The sequence below is a fragment of the Schistosoma mansoni genome (genome assembly GCF_000237925.1).
Source record: "Schistosoma mansoni, WGS project CABG00000000 data, supercontig 0204, strain Puerto Rico, whole genome shotgun sequence".
Classification (NCBI taxonomy): Eukaryota; Metazoa; Platyhelminthes; class Trematoda; order Strigeidida; family Schistosomatidae; genus Schistosoma; species Schistosoma mansoni.
In genome coordinates this window covers 241,987-261,398 of record NW_017386077.1, presented here as the reverse complement: position 1 = coordinate 261,398, position 19,412 = coordinate 241,987, and the positions used below count along the sequence as shown (strand labels likewise).

Sequence of the window (19,412 nt, the reverse complement as noted above, 5' to 3'; positions counted from 1 at the left end):
AAGAACTGGAAAGGATTGCCTAGAACAGGGTTGGATTGAGAGTTCTGGTGGCGGCCTATGCTTCTCCAGGATGGGTAACAGGTGTAGGTTAGTATGCATGTAAGTTGCTTATAATACTACTACTGTCGACTGATTCCAGCATTTCGCAAACATGGAAGGTCAAAATAGAAAATAAATTAAGGAACATAAAATGGCCACTTCAAGTTTGAGATTTATTGTTATTACTTGTTTAGTCACATAGGGAAGGCACACGTTCATGAGCGGGACTTCGGTTGGCGCGCTGTTAGTGTTCTGTTTGTTTTATCGTTGATAAGTCCTAAATGAAGTTATCAGGAAGGAATAAAACTAAAGAGTCCTCAAAGAAACGGAGAACAGATGACCCCGAAAACAGGGACAGCGAAAAAGTTCCACATTCCAACACCATAACTGATGATTCAATCCATTGTAAAGTCAGGTTACTTGATGATACCCAAACTCCTATTGAGTTTACAATAAAGGTTGGTCGTTATATGTTATTAGTGATGCTTTAGAAAGCTGACAGTGGTTCGGTTCTTTTTAAAAAAGTGTGTCAGTCCATAGGTGACTTAGTTGAATACGACTATTTCGGGTTGAGATATACCGACAAAGATAATATACGGGTAGATTTTATTTCTTTCCAGTAAATCTTTTAGCAATGGCTAGAGTTAGATAAAAGTGTCTATAAACAGCTCAAAGGTACCTGTTAACGTGATAACATAAATGCTTTGTAGACTGTAAGTCTTTCGTGGTAAACTTCCGTGTGAAACATTATCCACCGGATCCTGTCAATGATTTGGCGCAAAGTATTTCCAGGTATTTCACGTTTTGTTGTATATAGTTTTTAATTTTTCGTCTCGGGAACAAATTTAATGTTCGGAGTATTTTATAATCAGGATCTGAATATTAGGTTGTAGCTTAATAATAAATTACAGATTATAAATGTCATCGAACATCATATGAAATATATAGTTCAAGGCTAGTCTTGGTACTAACCTCGTGTATGAACCCTTTGGAACTGAAAGTCTAGAGCAGTAGTATGGATTGTAATCATACTTTCTACTGCATAACGGTTGTCAGGTCTCAAAATTCATATCAGCTAAAGTAGTTCAAGTAATTTCTTCGTAGTCCTTTGGGAGAGGATGTAATTATTCAGTGTAGCGTCTCATATTGACGTGTTAAGGCTTGTTTTGTTCCTGCATATCTTCATGTACTTTGGTATTTGCCTGGAGGCATTGATAGTCTAATGATAATATACACGGTATTTCGTTAAGTCAAATATTTTGTTCTGTTCAGGATTATTTGAGACCATTCATATTACGAATTTTCATCGACATGGCTCTTGTTTCTGCATTTATACATAACTTTATAGCTGTGTTTTAAACTAGTACAGATACTTCCGCGTACAGAAATCGAAACAAATTCAATTTTCCAAAAGAGGCTTTATTATTGATGTTTTGTTTACCTATGTTATTTTAACATGTACTTTAGATGTTGCGCTCGGTGCAGAGTTATCAGTGGTAATTAATTACTTCAGCAATAATGCTCACTGGAAGGAGGGGACAGAAAGTCAGTTAAAATAGAAAACATTTCTACCCTATTAATTTATTGTGCCAGTGCTGTGTTGAAAATATCACGTTAACCATGTAAAAATAAACACTCAACAAAGGTTTAACGCGACCGACTTCCAGCAGCCCTTTTAGTTTTGCAGTTTCTGCACTAAGCTGATATTTAGGAAGTGTCAGTCGCACACTAACAACACACGTTTGTTGACTACACTATAGTTTTGCAAATTCTCTTCATTTTGGGTATGCTTAGTGAAGTTCATTTCCGGGGTTTCCGTATAACTAGAATATGGATTTGTTGAAGACGAATACCGTAAACTTCTGAATTGGTTGATATGACTTTGGTTGAAATTATGCTTAAGGTCATTACAAAAGTTACTTTGGCGTATTATTGATGAATCTTATATGGGAATTTTTCCCTAAGAAAGTTTCCACTTATAAATTTTCTCTTCAAGCTGTCCTACTAAATTTAATGTGATAATAAAAAAGAGTCTGAATCATTTGCTTTTATATTTTCCTAGGAAAATATGTGTTTAAAACATAATGTTTAGCCAATTCTGTTACTATATTTTCACTTATTCTTATTTCGGTTAGTTTTGTGATGAAACTAACCAAGTGTATGTATTGTGGGTAATCTAAACGGTGTGATTTTTGAAATATAGTTCTCCCTTTCAGTTTTTATTGTCTTTGGTCCTTTTTATTTCTTTATAGGTACTTGGTATATCTTCAAATACGTCGGGATTTGACTCAGGGACGTCTTTTGTGTCCCCCATCTATCGTTGGAGAACTTGGAGCACTGGTCGCACAAGGTAAGAGGCACATTGTTTTGTACACACGATTCAGAATATGTTTCCATATCTTTATCAACAGATTCCTATAAATGCAGCGTGTCCTAAAGTTTAAGTAGTTAAAGCACTCGGTTACCAACGGATGTGTGGCTGTCACAAACCCTTCTTAATTTCTTTTGGGACCCAGGTGGCGCATTAACTTGTATAGGGTTAATGCGTTATATTAAATCATGAAATGCATTATATTCATGCGTTTCATCATTCAAAAGATACTGGTATCTCGGAATTTTGTTTTCTTTCTAATCAGCTTTGTTTTTATACGATTCAGTGGTCATTTTCATACAAATTGTTTGTGGAAGACTAAGAATTCGCTCAGTTGACGCCTCAATCCTTACAATCTTTCAATTTGGGATGCTTTCTATAAACTTAAGCTCCGAATTTATAGGCACTAAGTAAAATTAGTTACATAACACCATTGATTCGTTATCTAAAGTTTCAGATTAAACACTCTTTATGTCAATCATCTTATTTCAGTAAATTAATGATATTTATATCAACTTCCCTAATGTTTCATAGCTTTATAAACCTACTGTTCCTTATTTCTGTCTAAGAAATATTAGAGATCATTTATCAAGCTCAGTCCCCACTAAAGGACTACACTTTCGAATTAAAACTCTGAAAGTATGTGCAGATCTTTTTTCACGTTTTTCCCATCATTTTTATCCGTACCTCTCACTTATATTTTGCGTCTACTGTGAACAGACCTCTTGCAAATGAGATCATGATATGGAATGCTGTTTATGACAATTTATACAAACTATTATTATACCTAGTGTTTCGTTGAAAATACACTCATGTTAGTTTGTATGCCTACAATCAGGTAATAATAGACTTAATTAGCATCTTTTTTGTTGCGAAAGGCAGTAAATTAATTAGTCCACAAGTACTTCAATCTGCCATCAGGGTAAAATCAAACTTCATAACCTGTACAAAACGTTTTGAATCAACACGTTCACTTTGTGGTCATGAGTAATAAATGTATAAATAGCACATTTTAACGTTTTACCTGAAAAGTACTAAAAAATATTGTGATATAGTAATGTTCATAGGAAAATGTATGTCTATCTGAAATCCCCCCTAATTAATATGGTATTTCCTAGTGATTAGTTATTGTATCAAAAAACTTCAACCTGAAATGTAAGTTTTATATTATTTTATTTAACTGATAATAATAATAGTGACAAAAGTCATTTGTTAAAGAACCTGCCAGAATAATTCACTTCCTTTTGCATGTCATCGCGTATAACTCGAAAGTACTCGAAAACAAAAAAAATTGGAAAACAGTTAAGGTTGACTTCGGCCTGCAATTTTGTTTCCGTAGTGTTTAGTCTGATTTGAATGGCTCTGAAAAATTGCTCATATATGGTGACATTATATGAGTAATTCCGAGGTCCGGGGATGTCTATGCAGGCACAGTGATTCATATCCGACTGTTAACAATGATTGTGGTTTTATTGTTTTACGGATATCATTCCAGCAAGTTGCATTTTATCCATCGTTTACCAACTTTAAGACAGTGTGGATAGTGGAGAAGGGGTTAGCTTATGACGCCGCGTCGTGGTACATAAAACAGCTGTATAGGACCTGGATCACTTGATTCATGATGACTATCTTATTGAAATTCTCAGACTCGTAAAAGTTAGCGCCTCGAGGTGCTATCAGATAGGCCTGATAACAAAAGCCAGCATTGATAATTCCGTACTTTTCCATCATACTTTTCATAAAAAGAAGATAAGCTTTCCTAAATGTGATAAGTCCTCGTTGTTTTCATTTTTTACAGAAATTCACTTCATATCATACACTGTTTTTATTCATTTATTGATCGATTATACTACTCCCTTCAGTTTTCCACAATAATATGGCTTTATTTTTGCGAAGCACTTCTACACCTAGTTGTACCAGGACTCGTGCATGGTTATGCTTAGACAAAAGGAACGTTTTTCACAGACATACTTCGGTCGCTATTTATAGGGATTCTAGATATCACATTTACAACGTTGTTAATAGTAATTCAGTCCATAGTTTTTTAATTGATTTGGATTTGTGATTGCTGTTTCTTCAATTGTAATAATTAAGTCTTTATGTTCCTTCAAGTTTCTCGTACTTCAGTTTTCAATCTTCCAATGTGGAATAATTATGGAAAGACTGATTTCTATCCTAAGCCTACTATACTCCATTCATACTATTAGTTCAACATGTATTGGAACAAATCTCTTTAACTTTAAGATTTATGGTAACTGAATTAAATGAAATTAAGCGCCAAATGTATTTTCACCATTTCATCGATATTCGTCCCTTATTTGTAATTAATTCAACCACCAAGATCGAGAAGTGGTGAGAACTTTCAAGGTAACTTATTGTCTCTATTTGAACAATCAGGATTTAGATCGCATCATTTTCGCTGTACAAGTTCTAATTTCCCACAAGTTTGCTCATACAAAGTGTACTGTGACGATGTAGTTGATTACCAGAGTTATTTCATACTTTTACTGTTAATCAGTCAAAAGATTACTGTCATGTTGGTTTCCTGAACACACATTTTTTAAACCCTAAGAATCGAAATAAAAATTAAGTAAATATCTGTGGTAGATAATAAAATCTGTTATGAACCTACAGGATTGTTCTTCGTAGGGTCTCATAAAAATGGTTGTGAGAAGAGCGATTAATAAAATGATGACTTCACTAGATAGTTTTATATGAAGTATACCAATTACTTAGAGATAAAATGTCTATGTAACCGACTGTTTGTCTAAAGTGGGTTTCCAACGTTCTTTTCAAGCCTATTCAAGACTTTATTAAAACAAATTCATGATCAGCAACGTCAAAATTAGATTTTTGTCCAATGATAAGACAGTTTCTTCATTAACATTTAATTTCAAAACAATAGCAGTTCTTTATTTACCTTAAAATTCCACATACTTTACTTGTTGCAAGTACATCGTAAATGTCAAACGTACTCAGTCCTTATAAAAATAACTCAGTCAATTTGTCCCCATATTTTCTTATATACAGAAAGTGTAAATAAAGTGATAGTCACTTTGTTTGTATTTGATGTTACATCAAATTACATCCGATCAATACTATTTTCACGTCAACAAATTAGGTTTTCGTGATTATGATAGTAAATATGGTTTGCAACTTCCGATGTCCATCGCATACAAATTTAGGCATCCTGTGAGTTTGAGGCTTCAGACGTCAAGAACTGAATCAATCCAATGATCAGAAGCCTCATATTTCTACATGATAATATATATATATATATAAAGCTTTAACTGATCACCTTTCTTTGCAGTTGATAAAGCCTTTTTGAATTCGATATTCTTAACATCGATTTGATGGTTCTAATAAATGGTATACACCAATACTGACGATTTAGTTTGGAGTTTTTCAAATTATTTAGGATTATTTGGTAGCTTTTGTGGGTAGCTTAGATACTGTTTTGGCTCAAGTCAAGATTTCACGTGATAATTCTCCAATAAAAAAAGAGTTACAATTGACACAATCGAATCTGTAAATTTAATTTGCTTCTTCATTCATATTCTTTGAAGAGTTGGTTTACAAGTAGTCATGAAATACCCCAGAATTTATTTTCTACTGATTTAGATATTAAGAACATGTCATCATTTTTATAAGCAATCTAACCAATACTCAGTCTTCTTAAACTGATCAAATTGAGCCTTAGTAATGATATCAATATGTGACTGGATGTATTTTAGCAAACTACTGACTTGTGATTTGTTAGTTTGGGCATTTGATCTATCTATTCGAATCTAATCTTTTCACCTTACCCAGTCTAGGTAACCAGCGTTTCAGATAGCTACTTTGGCTGTGACTAGTGTCAAATACACGAAGCCGAAAACATTTATGAATTAGTTTTCTCAGTCGGCAGACGCTTCGAAAATTGAAGCTGAGACTTACAGATCTCAGTTTCAAATCATTGGGTTAACTGGTATAATAAATATTGAAGCATAGAAAATCGATGCTAAAAATAAAATGTGCCAAGGATTAAAAATAAATATTTAATTGGATAAATAATAAACGTACGTGTCCTTCTAACCTCTTGATTCGTTTTTTCGTTAACAAACTTTTACCATGGAGTGACAAGCTCCGGGACATCTAGATATCAATCAAAAATTCCCTATTTGATATGTCAGTCATAATTTCAGAACATCTGCTACCACTGACTGGGGAATTAGATATGTAATCTTCCTAGAATGCCTATAAGTTTTTATGGGTATTTTTCTGCAAAGTGATGTCTATTGGAGTTGAAGATTTTCGTTAAACTGCTGGCTAGTTCGTTTTGGGGTATGTAGTTTCCTACGTTTTTGGTGTAGTGAAGTGGTGCGTATTCAGATTTGCGTTTGACCTGTTCTGGTATAAGATTTAGCTATTAACTTGATACTACATTTATTTCAGTCATCTAGTAGTATGCCCGTTTGTTATACAAATTGAAGCCAACAACCTATGATTATAGGTCGAAATTCCGCTCCAAATCAAACATTTTTTATTTGTATTATTATTATGTACTTTCTATGTTCAAATAACACAATCTCGGTAGGAATTGTACTTCAAGTAATGTCGGAAATTAAATTTTATCGTAAGTGATATCATATCTACATTTTATCCACTTGATCATATTAAAGGTATTTTTTCTTGATTAATCAAATTTCTTTTAGCTGAAATCGGTGATGCACCGTCAGAACACGTAGAAACACCAAATAGTGATGTTAATCACTGTACACCACCTCTATATGACTCACGGTTGGATAGTGTGGAGTCTACTGAATCTACAAATATGTCCAACAATAATGATTGTGACCAGTGTATACAAGGAGAGACATTAAATTATACTGCATGCTGTGAGATGCTGCGTAAACTGAAAATAATATTCAACCAAACGCCGGAGGTTGAAGCACAAATAATGAAAGAATACCAAAAGCTTCGGTAATTTGCTTTTTATGCATCTTTGTTTTGGATGACGTCTGTTAGTTTAAATGACCGGAAAGAGATTTTTTCGGCTGCTGTAATCAGTGGATACAATCATTTCCCTTCTTCTTTAAAATATGTACATAGTTCGACTTTAAAAATCAATTTAATTACAAAGGTTTCAGATCTAGTACTGTGTAAAACATATGTATCATTACAAAGGTTAGAATATATAGTTTGAGTACTGTGTAAAATGTTAGTAATGAAACAATGATATATTTATCAACGTATGCTTGAAACTAGGTCTGATGTGTAGAGGGTTATTTCTTCATATTTGACTCCAACATACAAAATTAATATCCCGTTAACTGAATACTTAAAGTAGGCTAAATCTCCTAGTAGAAATTATGGGTATACTCGAGATTATTCAAAAGCCTGAACAGCAGTTATAGAGACAGTTTATTGTTGAAGTTTGGTAAAATCCGCAAGCGTACAGATTGCAAGCACATAGGGAAAACACGTGTGTGTGTCAATGAGTGTTAAAAATCCATATATATTTATGAGTGTTAATGGATTGTGGATAAATTATTGATTGTCTTTGCTTACAACCAATGAGGGAATAGATTGAAGATTGATGTGCAGCATGGGCTCAATCAGACTCATACATAAATTTACAAAGTGAATTAAATGAGAACACACAAATAATAAATGGTTTAATGGGCTTGCGACAGATTTTCGTGTCTGTTTGATTCTTAAAGTTGGAAGTGTAGTGGGATTGAGCTGGATTGAAATAGTATAAATAACTGTCTGTATGTGCTCTACTAGTACATACTTCTTAGGCGTCTAACTGGCTCACCATGTAAATGGAGAATAATAATAGTGTGCACAACTCTTTCATATATACATGCCTAACTAATCCTGAAAGCCATATGATAGCACTGGCCTCCTCCAGTAATTTATTCCCTAATACCATGGCGCTCATAATAACATTTCTCTTAATTATAGTGTCTGTTATCTTTACATGAGAAATATCATTGTGAAATTTCTAAAGATAGCAGTTTCACTTAATTTTAGTCATTAAATTGGGTGAAATTAAGACGTTTTGAAAGTGAGTTTTAACTGGTTCACCGTTCATTACTTCTGCCAACTGATCCATAATATCATTAGATTACTCTGAAATCACGGAGTCCATTTTAAACCGATGACATCATGTCCTGTTGTGATCATAAAACTGTCATGCAAATATAAAAAACTGGTAATTGCACAATCGTATGATTGTTATTTCGGCTAATAGTTATTTTTATTGAAAATCCAAAATGCATTTCAAATACCAAGGGTATCAATATATGAATTTTGCCAAAGTGTGATCATTCCATAAGGTTATGAAGACAAGGTACAACAGTACTAATTAAAATAGGTAAAAACAGTCCAAACAAATTTTACTATATAAGCGCATTTTTAGAAAGTTTGTATATTTTCTCTTATGTTTGAATATAAGCAAAAGGAAGTTATAAAGTATACCTTCTAAATTTAGGAAAAACCGATAGTTTTCAAATTCCATTTAAAGTGTATAGGGATATATGCTGCTGTGGTTAAAGTATATTGCCTTGCATTCCACTGTGTGCGTTTTTCAGTAGCATACATCTGAGAGTCAACTCACATAAATACTAAGGTTTTGAATAAATTTGAATGTTGATTTAAATAAGTATTTGGTGTATACTGCCTAATCTAACTTTTGTACGGGATTGCACACAATTTAAAGTCAAATCCTTTAGTCCTAACTTATTTCTCATCTGACTGTTATTCATATGATTATTATAAAGTCGTACGTATACAAATCTGGTCATTTGATCACACTTAGTAAAAGAACTTCGTATCAATCCGTTGTGTATGTATATCACTGGTAATAGTGTATACTCATTTATCCAACTTTGTAGAATTTTTTCCAACTGCATGGCCAACTTCGTATGAGCTAATCTTCCGAGACTGTCATATTAGCTACAAATCAGAATGTTTATCGCCTACTATCTATTCTTAAATACTAGCATATCTATCTCACAACTAACACACTTTAAACAACCAACAATGTCTCATTTCCTTTTCATGCCTGTACTTTATAACACATGACTTGTTTCCTTTATTTAATCAATTTAATCTACAGTAAACAGCTCGTGGTTCATTTTTTTAAAAACATTGGATATTTTGCACACTTATATATTTTAGTGGGTTTTTTGTCATCTGTTAGCTAAGTAAATTAATGTGGCACTGTTAACATTTATCGTTATGAAGCTTCAATAAACTTCTGTTATTGTGTGCAGACGGTCTGCGTATTGGGTATAAGTTTACAGTGCGAGACATATTTGACTATTCTACTATGGAAACAATGAAAAGCATTCTTAAAAAAAGGTTTTTCGTAGCAGTAAAGGTAAACATAACTCATGTGAAGGATGTAGTAATTCCTAGGCTTATAAATAAAAGTTGGGGACTTCCTCGCCTCTGGGTTCTTGGATTAATGGTTTAATCAACGAACACGTGTAGTGGTAAGTGATGCACTCTTAACAGTAGTCGACTGACAAAACAGACCCAGACATCATCTGTTTCTTTCGGATCTTAGAGACCACAAGTCTTCAAAGCTACTTAATGGACGTTCACTGTCTTCCGGATCGGTTTTGACAGAAGGTATTCTCGTCCTTCCCTCGTATGAGACGCATTTTTCATGTGGAAGAAGTAAGCTTTACTTCTCTGGACAAGTCAGTCGTATTAGTGTACTGAAAAATCTAAATATGACTAATCCTATGTTTCAACAGATCAAGATATTTTAAAAGAATTGAAAAACTTATTCGGTTTACACAGTATTAGCCACGTAGATGCTGAACATGTAAGGTGGTAGAATTCTTATTGTGTTTCTTCATAATTCTAGTGTATACACAAAATTTGCTGTTGGCAATATTTTACGTAAGTATTTCCTCCGTTAGCTAGTTATATTAAGAGTACATAAACATAATCAGTTGATGAAGTTTTCGTAACCTAATGAGACTTCTGATTTGAACATTTCATCGTGTCATGTCACACACATCATTGCATAATCATTTTATGGCATCACACCTAAATATGTACATAACATTCTTGTGAGTTCTCTAAAAACATGTTGAACTAATCCAAATCTCAATCAACTCTAACACTTGTAAGAAACATCTTTTATTTGGTCAAGTCAACCTAAAAGGCTCTAGTAAGCTTATCTTAAATAATGAGCGATTCCATTTTCTTAATTTATGTCTTAATCTTATGCTAGAGAATCAATTTTACAAATCATGTGACCAACTACCTTAGTCACTCCTAAGAATTAACTGAATGTGACTACTTAATATAGAAAACAAATCAGCTTTATTGTACGTACGATTCGATTCTTGTTTATGTGCGGTTCGTATAGGTTCTAGTCTTTTCAATGTTTTTTATATCATAAAAACTTATGTCTGTCTATCCAGTGAACTGTCCAAATATCTACAGAAATGTTGTTATGGTGAATAGTCAAATATTGAGTTAAAAAAAGTTTATTAACCAATCAAACCGATTACTAGTATATATATATATATATATATATATATATATAAACTTGTCATGGTTTTTAACTCAGCAGTTTGTCAGTAAAATTTCCCTTAGTCGCATTCTTAATGAATTTATTGGAAATTCAATTACGAATTCGGAAATTACGATAATAAGTGCTTACCAGTCACTGGAAGGAATATTTTGTACCGGTTCCTTAGCAGTGGTTTCTCAAAATCATTAGACACGTCATAAGATTCTCACAAAGTACAATTGTAACTCGACATCGTTACGAAGTCTTCAATTTAAAAAGTTAACTCCTTTTCGTTTCCTGAATTAGGGATGGAGCGTTTTTTTAAGCCGTCTCTACACATATGAATAACATTAGAGTGAAGCTTGTTTTTACAGTATTTTCTCTACATTTGCTGTGTTAGAATCAAAATGATTCCTATTACTTTCCATTTGTTGAAGAAATTTGAGTTTGTCTTCTCATTACTTTAGCTTCTTCTAAGTCATATGTTGCAACATTTTGACGTGATCCCAGTTTCTTTTTACTTTCAGTGGTCTTAAAGCGGTTGATGCGGAAACTGAACTTCTCCGACGGGCATCACAGTTGCCGACTTATGGGATCGATCCTGTACCAGCTACGGTATTTATGGAATTTTTGTTCTTCAACTAAAATTTTTTTTTCTATATTTGTTTGAATTATGTTTGCAAATAAGTCTCTTTTGACATCAGTGGTTATGTTATGTTATGATATAAATTATATTTTTATTACAGTGGTGGGATACTTTTTAGTATGAAGTCTAAGATCGCTTTGAAGTAATAATAATATTAATAATCATACTGAGTATAATGAGTATAATAGTTCACTTTAAAGTGTAGACCAACGTTAAGGCAAATATAACAAGTGTGTTTTATAAACTCAAATACGAACCGATGCTACATTACGTAGCTACTGTCAATCCGTCTGAATAGGCCTGGTCTTTAAAAAATACCTAAATATATTTTATTTGTACCTTCTTGTGTATCTTTGCTTTAACTAACAGTTTAGAAATAAACCAATCATCAGAACTGAAAACTGATTACTTTTTTTAGAAAAGATATTTTGAAGACAAATATTTGAGTTTGTGGTAGTAGTCTTGTTTTCCAGTTTTCGCACACTTGTGATGTTACGAAAGTGATGTAGAGATTAGATTGAGGCTTTGTTTGCCTGTTATGGCAATGTAGGTGTTATCATTTGAAATTAATGTGAATTTCGGACTAAATATTTATGTTAACTTGCATTTAATGTCTAACTATCCGCTGAAAGATTGTCATTGTATTTTACATTTTGATGAATTACAATCGTCTTGATTATTTTTTTTAAGATTTCGTATCTGTTGTCTTGGGTATTAGTGTAATTTTGACCAGTAAGAGCTTACTATATCATATTGTTATCAGTCGATTAGTATGTAAAATGTTTGGCATAATAATATGAAATTGTGTTATATATTAGAAATAAATGTGTTTATCTAATATTCATCACCATTTTTATTAGTTAATCAACTGGTAGAAATCATGAAATATAAATGGATTGATCGATTTCATTTTAGTAGTTCTTGATAGTAAAATTGTTAATGATTTAATAGTACCCATGACTATTGATACCTTAGACTACTGGTGCCTTTAAACCTTACAAATAAGCTATTGTGACAATTTATTGAGGATCTTCTCCAAACTTGTCGGAAATGTTTGTTATTTGATGAATTGAAATTCCGAAAATTGATTTTGTTGAAGCTTGTATGCTGTTAGAAGTTCAATTAGGAAGATGACATTTATTGACTATAAACACACTGTGATCTCTGTTAGTAAATAACAAAACACAGTAAACGGATTTCTTTAGTGGAATGGCTAAAGTCAGAGCAACAACGATCAGAACTCCTCATTTACTTCGCTGGAGCAATCAACAGAGTTATTTCTGCAGTAATTGTGGATGCTTAGTCAAAAAGAACAGAAGTTTTCCCACTCATGCTAACTTTCAGCTATTGATGGAGGATTTTGACTGAAATGGATTCCCAAACACTTGTGTTAAACAACCGGTCACAATCCGCGCCTATATATTACAAGGATTTCTGTCGACATTATGTGGTCAAACACATCTGTCCAACACTTTGTAACCCCCAATCGAATGACCAGGCTAAATGATTCGTGGATAGCTTTAAGCGGACTCTGATCAAAGAAGAGAGGGTGACAGAAATAGAGACTCTACAAAGTTTATTTTTAATATGAAGCACCTCGATAAATGAGCAGTAAAGTGTCATCGATGTAGGCACTTATTTATCTGAATCTAAAAACAAGGTACCACACAATGTCAGTGCAGAGACACTCAGCCGACCAAAATAAGGTTTTCACTGAGGATTCCAAGTGTTTGTCTGAGACTAATGATCTAGTGAGATCGAACAGAATGTTTATCAAGAAAGCAGAGTAAAATCATTTACTAAGTAAGAGTGGGTAAGGACCTTTAAACCAAACAACACAAAAACACTACTACTGAGCTGTCTAGCACAACAATTTTCATGGATATGACGTTAGACACATTCAGTTTAAGGATGAAAAGAGATGAAGGTCAACAGAAGCTCTGAACAAGAAGATGGTCCGACTGATGACATCTAAAAAAGCCAGATGCTAAACTGAAAAGTGTCGATCTCTAATTTTCAGCAAAGTACTTTTTACTCCATGATTTATGTAAGTTTGGATCCTTTTTTTGCGTTCGAGCGCCTTATGGAATTATCTCATTTTATTTGGATTGGAAACAACATTTTCTCACTGATCAGTAGCTCATTTAACATTCCTAATGTTAACCCAGGTTCCAGATCTTTCTGCATCTATTTATTCACGTTAGTTTGAATCACTCTCCTGGTGTATTTTTTTATTAAATATCTATTACAAGATTTGATTTCTGAGTTACTGTAGCTAGGACAGGAAAGGGACTTGTGGTTTGTAGGTACCCTATTTGGAGATGGAGGTTATTGTTGTCTTATTCAAAATATATCACTATCATAGATTATCTTGTTTAATCAAATCAGAGATTTATTTTCCAATGATTCATGAAACATACACGTATGGACTTCAAAAACAAACAACTGATTTCAGTTTTTAAAGTTTTATGAGACTATAAATTACTCACATCACCTACCTGTTATGTGTTTTTTGATATGTTAATGTGAATCGACACATATTAACTAAAAGGTTGCATTCTAATTTTTTCTTGCCAGGGAAAAGGGAGTAATGTGACTTATAAGGCTTTCATTTTTTCAGTCAACTCGTGTCTTGTGAGATCACTTTTTATACATATGAAAGTCAACATCAACAAATCGTTAGATTGTTAGGTAGTAGTTTTAAAACTGAATTATTATGTAATACAATAATTTCCTTTTTCCTGCCTGCAGGTCGACTCTAGAGGATCCCACATTTACCTGTTTCAACCTCAGCAACTGAAAACAATTCGCCGCCAAATGAAGTTAAAGCTACTAATGGAAAGCAAAACTCAGTCACATTGAGTCCTCAACCTGTAAATTTACCTGAAGGAGCTACTTTCTACTTGGGTATAACCAGTACAGGTGTAGTGACTTTTGTGGGGCGACAAAGAAATGCAGAATATACATGGTGAGTCCCCGTTATCCGAAAAGTACTTATCAAAAGTAAAAAAAAGTATGTTGTGTATGATTATCTTATGTGTATTCACGTTCACACATAGTAGATGTTGAACCATAAGTACGATATCTAGCTACCTGTAAGTAAAATTCGTCTTTTTAGACATCATTTAAAAGTCATGCGGTTAAATAGAGACACCATAGGTTTTTCTTGATTAGTTGTTTTCGAAATTATTTTCAAATAAGTCTCTTTTCCTTATATTCGCTGTTCGCTTTTACTATGCCTAGACAGGATGGATACTTTTAACCAATAATCTTCGAATTATACTCACATTCATATATTATATAAAAACCAAGGTGAATAACGAAGTAGTCTTCGACTTCCACTTAGTACATTACCTGAATGATATGTACGACCATATTATCAATTTGCTGGCTATCGAGTTCCATGTTACATGATTTTGTAGTAATGCCATATAAGAAATTTAGATTCTGTTTGAGGCGTATTTTATATTTTATTTTTCCTAGAACGACTGTATAAATGTTTTTTTAAAATGCAAATATTTATTCCGAAGGTTAAAATTAAAGATTAACGAGAATGAATTTTCGCTTCGAAATCTCTTTCTCAGTACTAACTAATTGGATGTATTAGTTATTATTTATATCTCAGCGACCAATAGTTTCTAAAGATATGTAAATTTTATGGTTTGATCGACTTCTTGAGTTTCCTTACTATCTGAAAATCAATGGATGATAGGTTTGCTTCACACTTCACATACCCAGGTCTTTAACAGTTCACTAATACGGTTAATATTCACGTAATGAATGTAACGTGGAAATAGTTATTGAAACGAATTGATTTGTAGTTATTTATATTTACTTTTCAATTTAAGCAGTTAGTGGTCGTTTAATTCTATAATTATCAGTAGCTTTATTCTTCATATTCATAAATTTCATCTGAGTTCATGCTAATTGTTGTTAAGTAAACAGTTGCATCTTACATGTAAATCTGATTATTTCTAATTTCAGGGATCAAATTCATCGATTAGGCTGTGATGGAAAATTATTCCTAATTTACTTAAAAAGAGATCATGTAAGTCATTTTGTTTTCGATTTTGTAATGTACGTATACATGTACTAACCATCAAAAGTTCCTTCTAATATCCTGATATTAATTTGCTTTTCTAGAAAAGTGTTTTACGTTATTTTTATAGCTCAAAATATGGACAAATTTTTTAAAACAAATTTGGCTTTATTGTTATTCTCTCTTTGTGAATAAATCAATATTATTTTGTTCGGCTAATAAGAAAGGTTAGTAGGTCTTACTTTGGATGAATTAGGACAGACAAAATTATAATCCAAATTCAGGACGATAGACAGATGATAAAAGTTGAATTTTATTGGCTGAATTTATGCAGTTGGTTTTTACTACTGAGTTTTTAACAACTGGGGTATTTTCATGTAGGCTTTAATCTGTGGGTGGATAGATGTGCAATTTGGTTACTTCTACACGTGTTAATCAGAGTAAGCTGAGTTACTATCTTGTACATGATAAATTCACTGTCCATTTTATTCAATATAATATTCATTTCAATGTCTTGGGTAAGGCTGACCAACCTTTGTTTAAAATACCTCATGATAAATAAGTGTTTAACATGACTAGATGTCTCCAACTAGAACGCTAAATAAATTGACTTACGTTTACAGGTGGTTTTCATCATTTAGTTTTGTTTAAATAATTAATAATAATCAGAAAATAGTGATAAACATTTTATTTCAATAAAAGACATCTTTGACTGATATTTTCAGCTTGAAACCTGCAATTAATACGTCATTTTTCCAATCATTCTCTTCAATTTGACTGACTAGCAAATGATTCTTTATGTGAATCAGTTTGTCTGTGCATTAAATCAATATGGTAGGAGCAGATTGGTGGAGTTATTGCAAAGTATAAAAATGATAAGTAAAATTTCGCAGGTAAACATTTTCTAGAATGTACTAATCATAATGACTAGTTTCTGCCGTGAATTCTATGTTAATTCCAATTAGATGATTGTTTTAAAATAAAGATAATAGATAATTAGCGAAAAATTAGTACTTCAAAATATTAATATTCTAAATAATACTAAGAAACAAATGTTTTCAGTTGGTTTCCTGATAGTTAATAGCGATGATTAGGGAATCAAAATAAAACTAAATAACACTATGATAGTATTCTCTTTTGGGTTACTATCATAATTAACTTCGGTCACGGGATACCTGTTATTTTCCAGCTATCGTTTTATGAAGAATTTATCGAAATACACTGTCCTTTAGTGTTTTGCATTTTAAATTTCATATCCTCATCAGTACTTTTGAAAGATTTTACTCCTGCCTGATTAGAAATTCTCCCTTCATGTCATTCGCTTCCCAGTTATTATCGATATTGATTGAAAGCTAGTGATTATAAGTACTCGTACTTAATGAAAGTTATAATTATTCATAGACATTATGTAAACATTCTTAGAAATATTTGTCTAGTTAATTATGTGTTGTTGTTATTTGAAGAAAAGCCATTCAATTAGTAAATGATATAACAGTGTAGATATGATAGCATTCAACAAATATGTTAATCACATTACGATAAAGTGTGCTTTTGTAAGACTGAACAAATAGTCTTATTTGAATGCTGTATTCACATTTGTTGATGTTGTTATCAGTGGTATCGTGTGACGTATATTCATTTTGTTATCTAAATTTTCCAACCATTTTTCTTGTGAAATGTTCCGTTTACCGTAGCGACGCATTTTGACATAATGATGAGAATACTATTATTATCTCAGTGTTTTAATGGCGATTTACTATTTACACCTACCTATTTTTGTCTCTGTGTTGTTGTTTTTTCATTCCTTTAAATCTTCCTTGTTGTGGTTATCGTATTTAGTGTTATAACTCAACGCTTCGCTACAAGATTCATTCGGTTTTACACACATAAAAGTTAAAACCAACCACACCCATATTACTTATCAGCATCATTTATTATCACTGCTGAAAATTTCATATACTTTTGGTTGGTGGGTGTCTTGGAGATTGCTAGTTTGTATTCACCACGGACTAATATAATACCGAGGTACAACTAGGTATTGTGAAACATTTAATGGTTTGTTCAACGTACTGTATGACATTTCAGAAGCTGTAATTTCGGATCGTCAAGATTCGTGACGGTCACCTAAACTTTGACCTATTGGGTTGTAATTAAATATTTACATACAACAAAATAATATGATCTGGAAAATAAAATGCGATTGTTCGATTTTAAGGATTTACATCAGATGCAAATAAAGTAAAGTCTCATTTCATAAGATAGTTAATCGTATTCCATTTCATAAAGTTCGGATAGAGATTTGAAGCTGAACAGAAAATCTTTATAAGGAGTAGAAGACATCAAACACCGTATTAAACATTTGATAAGATTGATGCGTATTCACACGTTAAAAATCATGCACATGCTCTGTTCATATTGACGGATAATTATTCATATTTAATATGATAAATGTGTCATAATTCTAGTCGTAACATTTACATAATAGCCAAATCTACTATCCTTGCTATTATGAAAATAGTAGGTATTAGTGATATACATAGTGTATGTCTAGTTTGCTCTCTTTCAAATGCTGAATTAATCAGCTTACCTTTCTCTACATATTTTAAATCAATCGTGCAGTATTTTAATGAATAATCTAAACTTGACGTTATGCTGAATTGTTAGTGCAACTACATCATAAAGTCTCTTTCATTCAGAACATCAACTATATTGGTTCCACAAATTATTAGTGATAGATTTTAAGCTATTATATCATTGACATTTTTGATGTTCATTCAAAATGAATATCAGTTGAAACTAGTCAGTTTATGTGAGTTGAAATCCGAGTATGTTTTCTCCTTGAATATGGTGATGTGAATTTCGGCTTTGAATCTAATTTAACTACCTGAAGCGAAGTAGAAGTTAGTCTAGTAAAATCTATTCAAGTCATCACACTATAAAGCACCAGAGGAAAAAGAAATTTTCAAAATACCATCGACGATAAAGATGTGTAGTTTCAAAAGAAATGGAAATTAATCAAGATGATAAAACTCCAAGTAAATTCGTATATTGAAGTATAGTTTTTGTTATGTGACTATTGATTTCCACCATCTGGTTTGTCGCCATAAAGATGTTAACTATCAAAGTTTCATTAATTGAATAATTTTGCCGACTTTCTACCTTCTTGTGATTCAGATTGTTCAATAATTTCTCAAAATACCATGCCAATCACTGAATAGATATGTGACAATAAATAATTTACTCGACAACATATGTGTTTATACTTATATTAAATGCGTAAATGTGAACTAAATAGAAGTTTCAAATGTTATTACTAATAAACAAATGTTTAACTGTAAAGTTTAGTTATTTTAGCTTTAATACTTACGAATATTTATTGTATATGTGTTTAATTTACTGTTTCAAATCCTGGGACATGTAAGATATGTGCTCAACGCTATCATTTACAACTTAGTTTATTTTCAGAATTATTTATCCATTAGTCACTAAGTAACTGGAGGATCCCAAGTAACAGTTTATGGAATAAATTGACTAGGTTATTGATCATACTTTTGCTAGAAGTCTTTTTCAGTGTGAAAAATATTTTGATGTTAAATTGGGAAAAATTGCGTCTGTTTTCCTTACTCAAAATTTTTGTCCAGTTTTAATGTTTTCCTTCTCTTCTTTATTATGTTATTAAGTGTCGCTGTTAATTCGTATATCTACTAATTTCTTCCTCTCAGTTGTTGTTTTTCGATTCCTTTACTGTATACAACATTTCACATAGTTTTACCACAATAATTTTGATTATTGCCAA

At 32.2% G+C, this 19,412-nt stretch overlaps 1 protein-coding gene across 2 annotated transcripts in view; it reads left to right on the top strand.

Annotated features, from left to right (window-relative positions):
* Positions 1–320: 320 nt before the first annotated feature.
* The window catches only part of Smp_095620.1 (4.1 G protein, putative), a gene marked incomplete at both ends in the record, with an annotated part of 42,598 nt that continues 23,506 nt past the window's right edge, over positions 321–19,412 (top strand). For both annotated transcript variants that reach the window (XM_018793253.1, XM_018793265.1), the window contains 7 exons: positions 321–497; positions 531–638; positions 672–714; positions 750–831; positions 2,292–2,389; positions 7,105–7,372; positions 11,459–11,546. In XM_018793253.1, coding sequence (XP_018647166.1) covers positions 321–497; positions 531–638; positions 672–714; positions 750–831; positions 2,292–2,389; positions 7,105–7,372; positions 11,459–11,546 — 864 coding nt within the window. The remainder of the gene's footprint in view (positions 498–530; positions 639–671; positions 715–749; positions 832–2,291; positions 2,390–7,104; positions 7,373–11,458; positions 11,547–19,412) is intronic.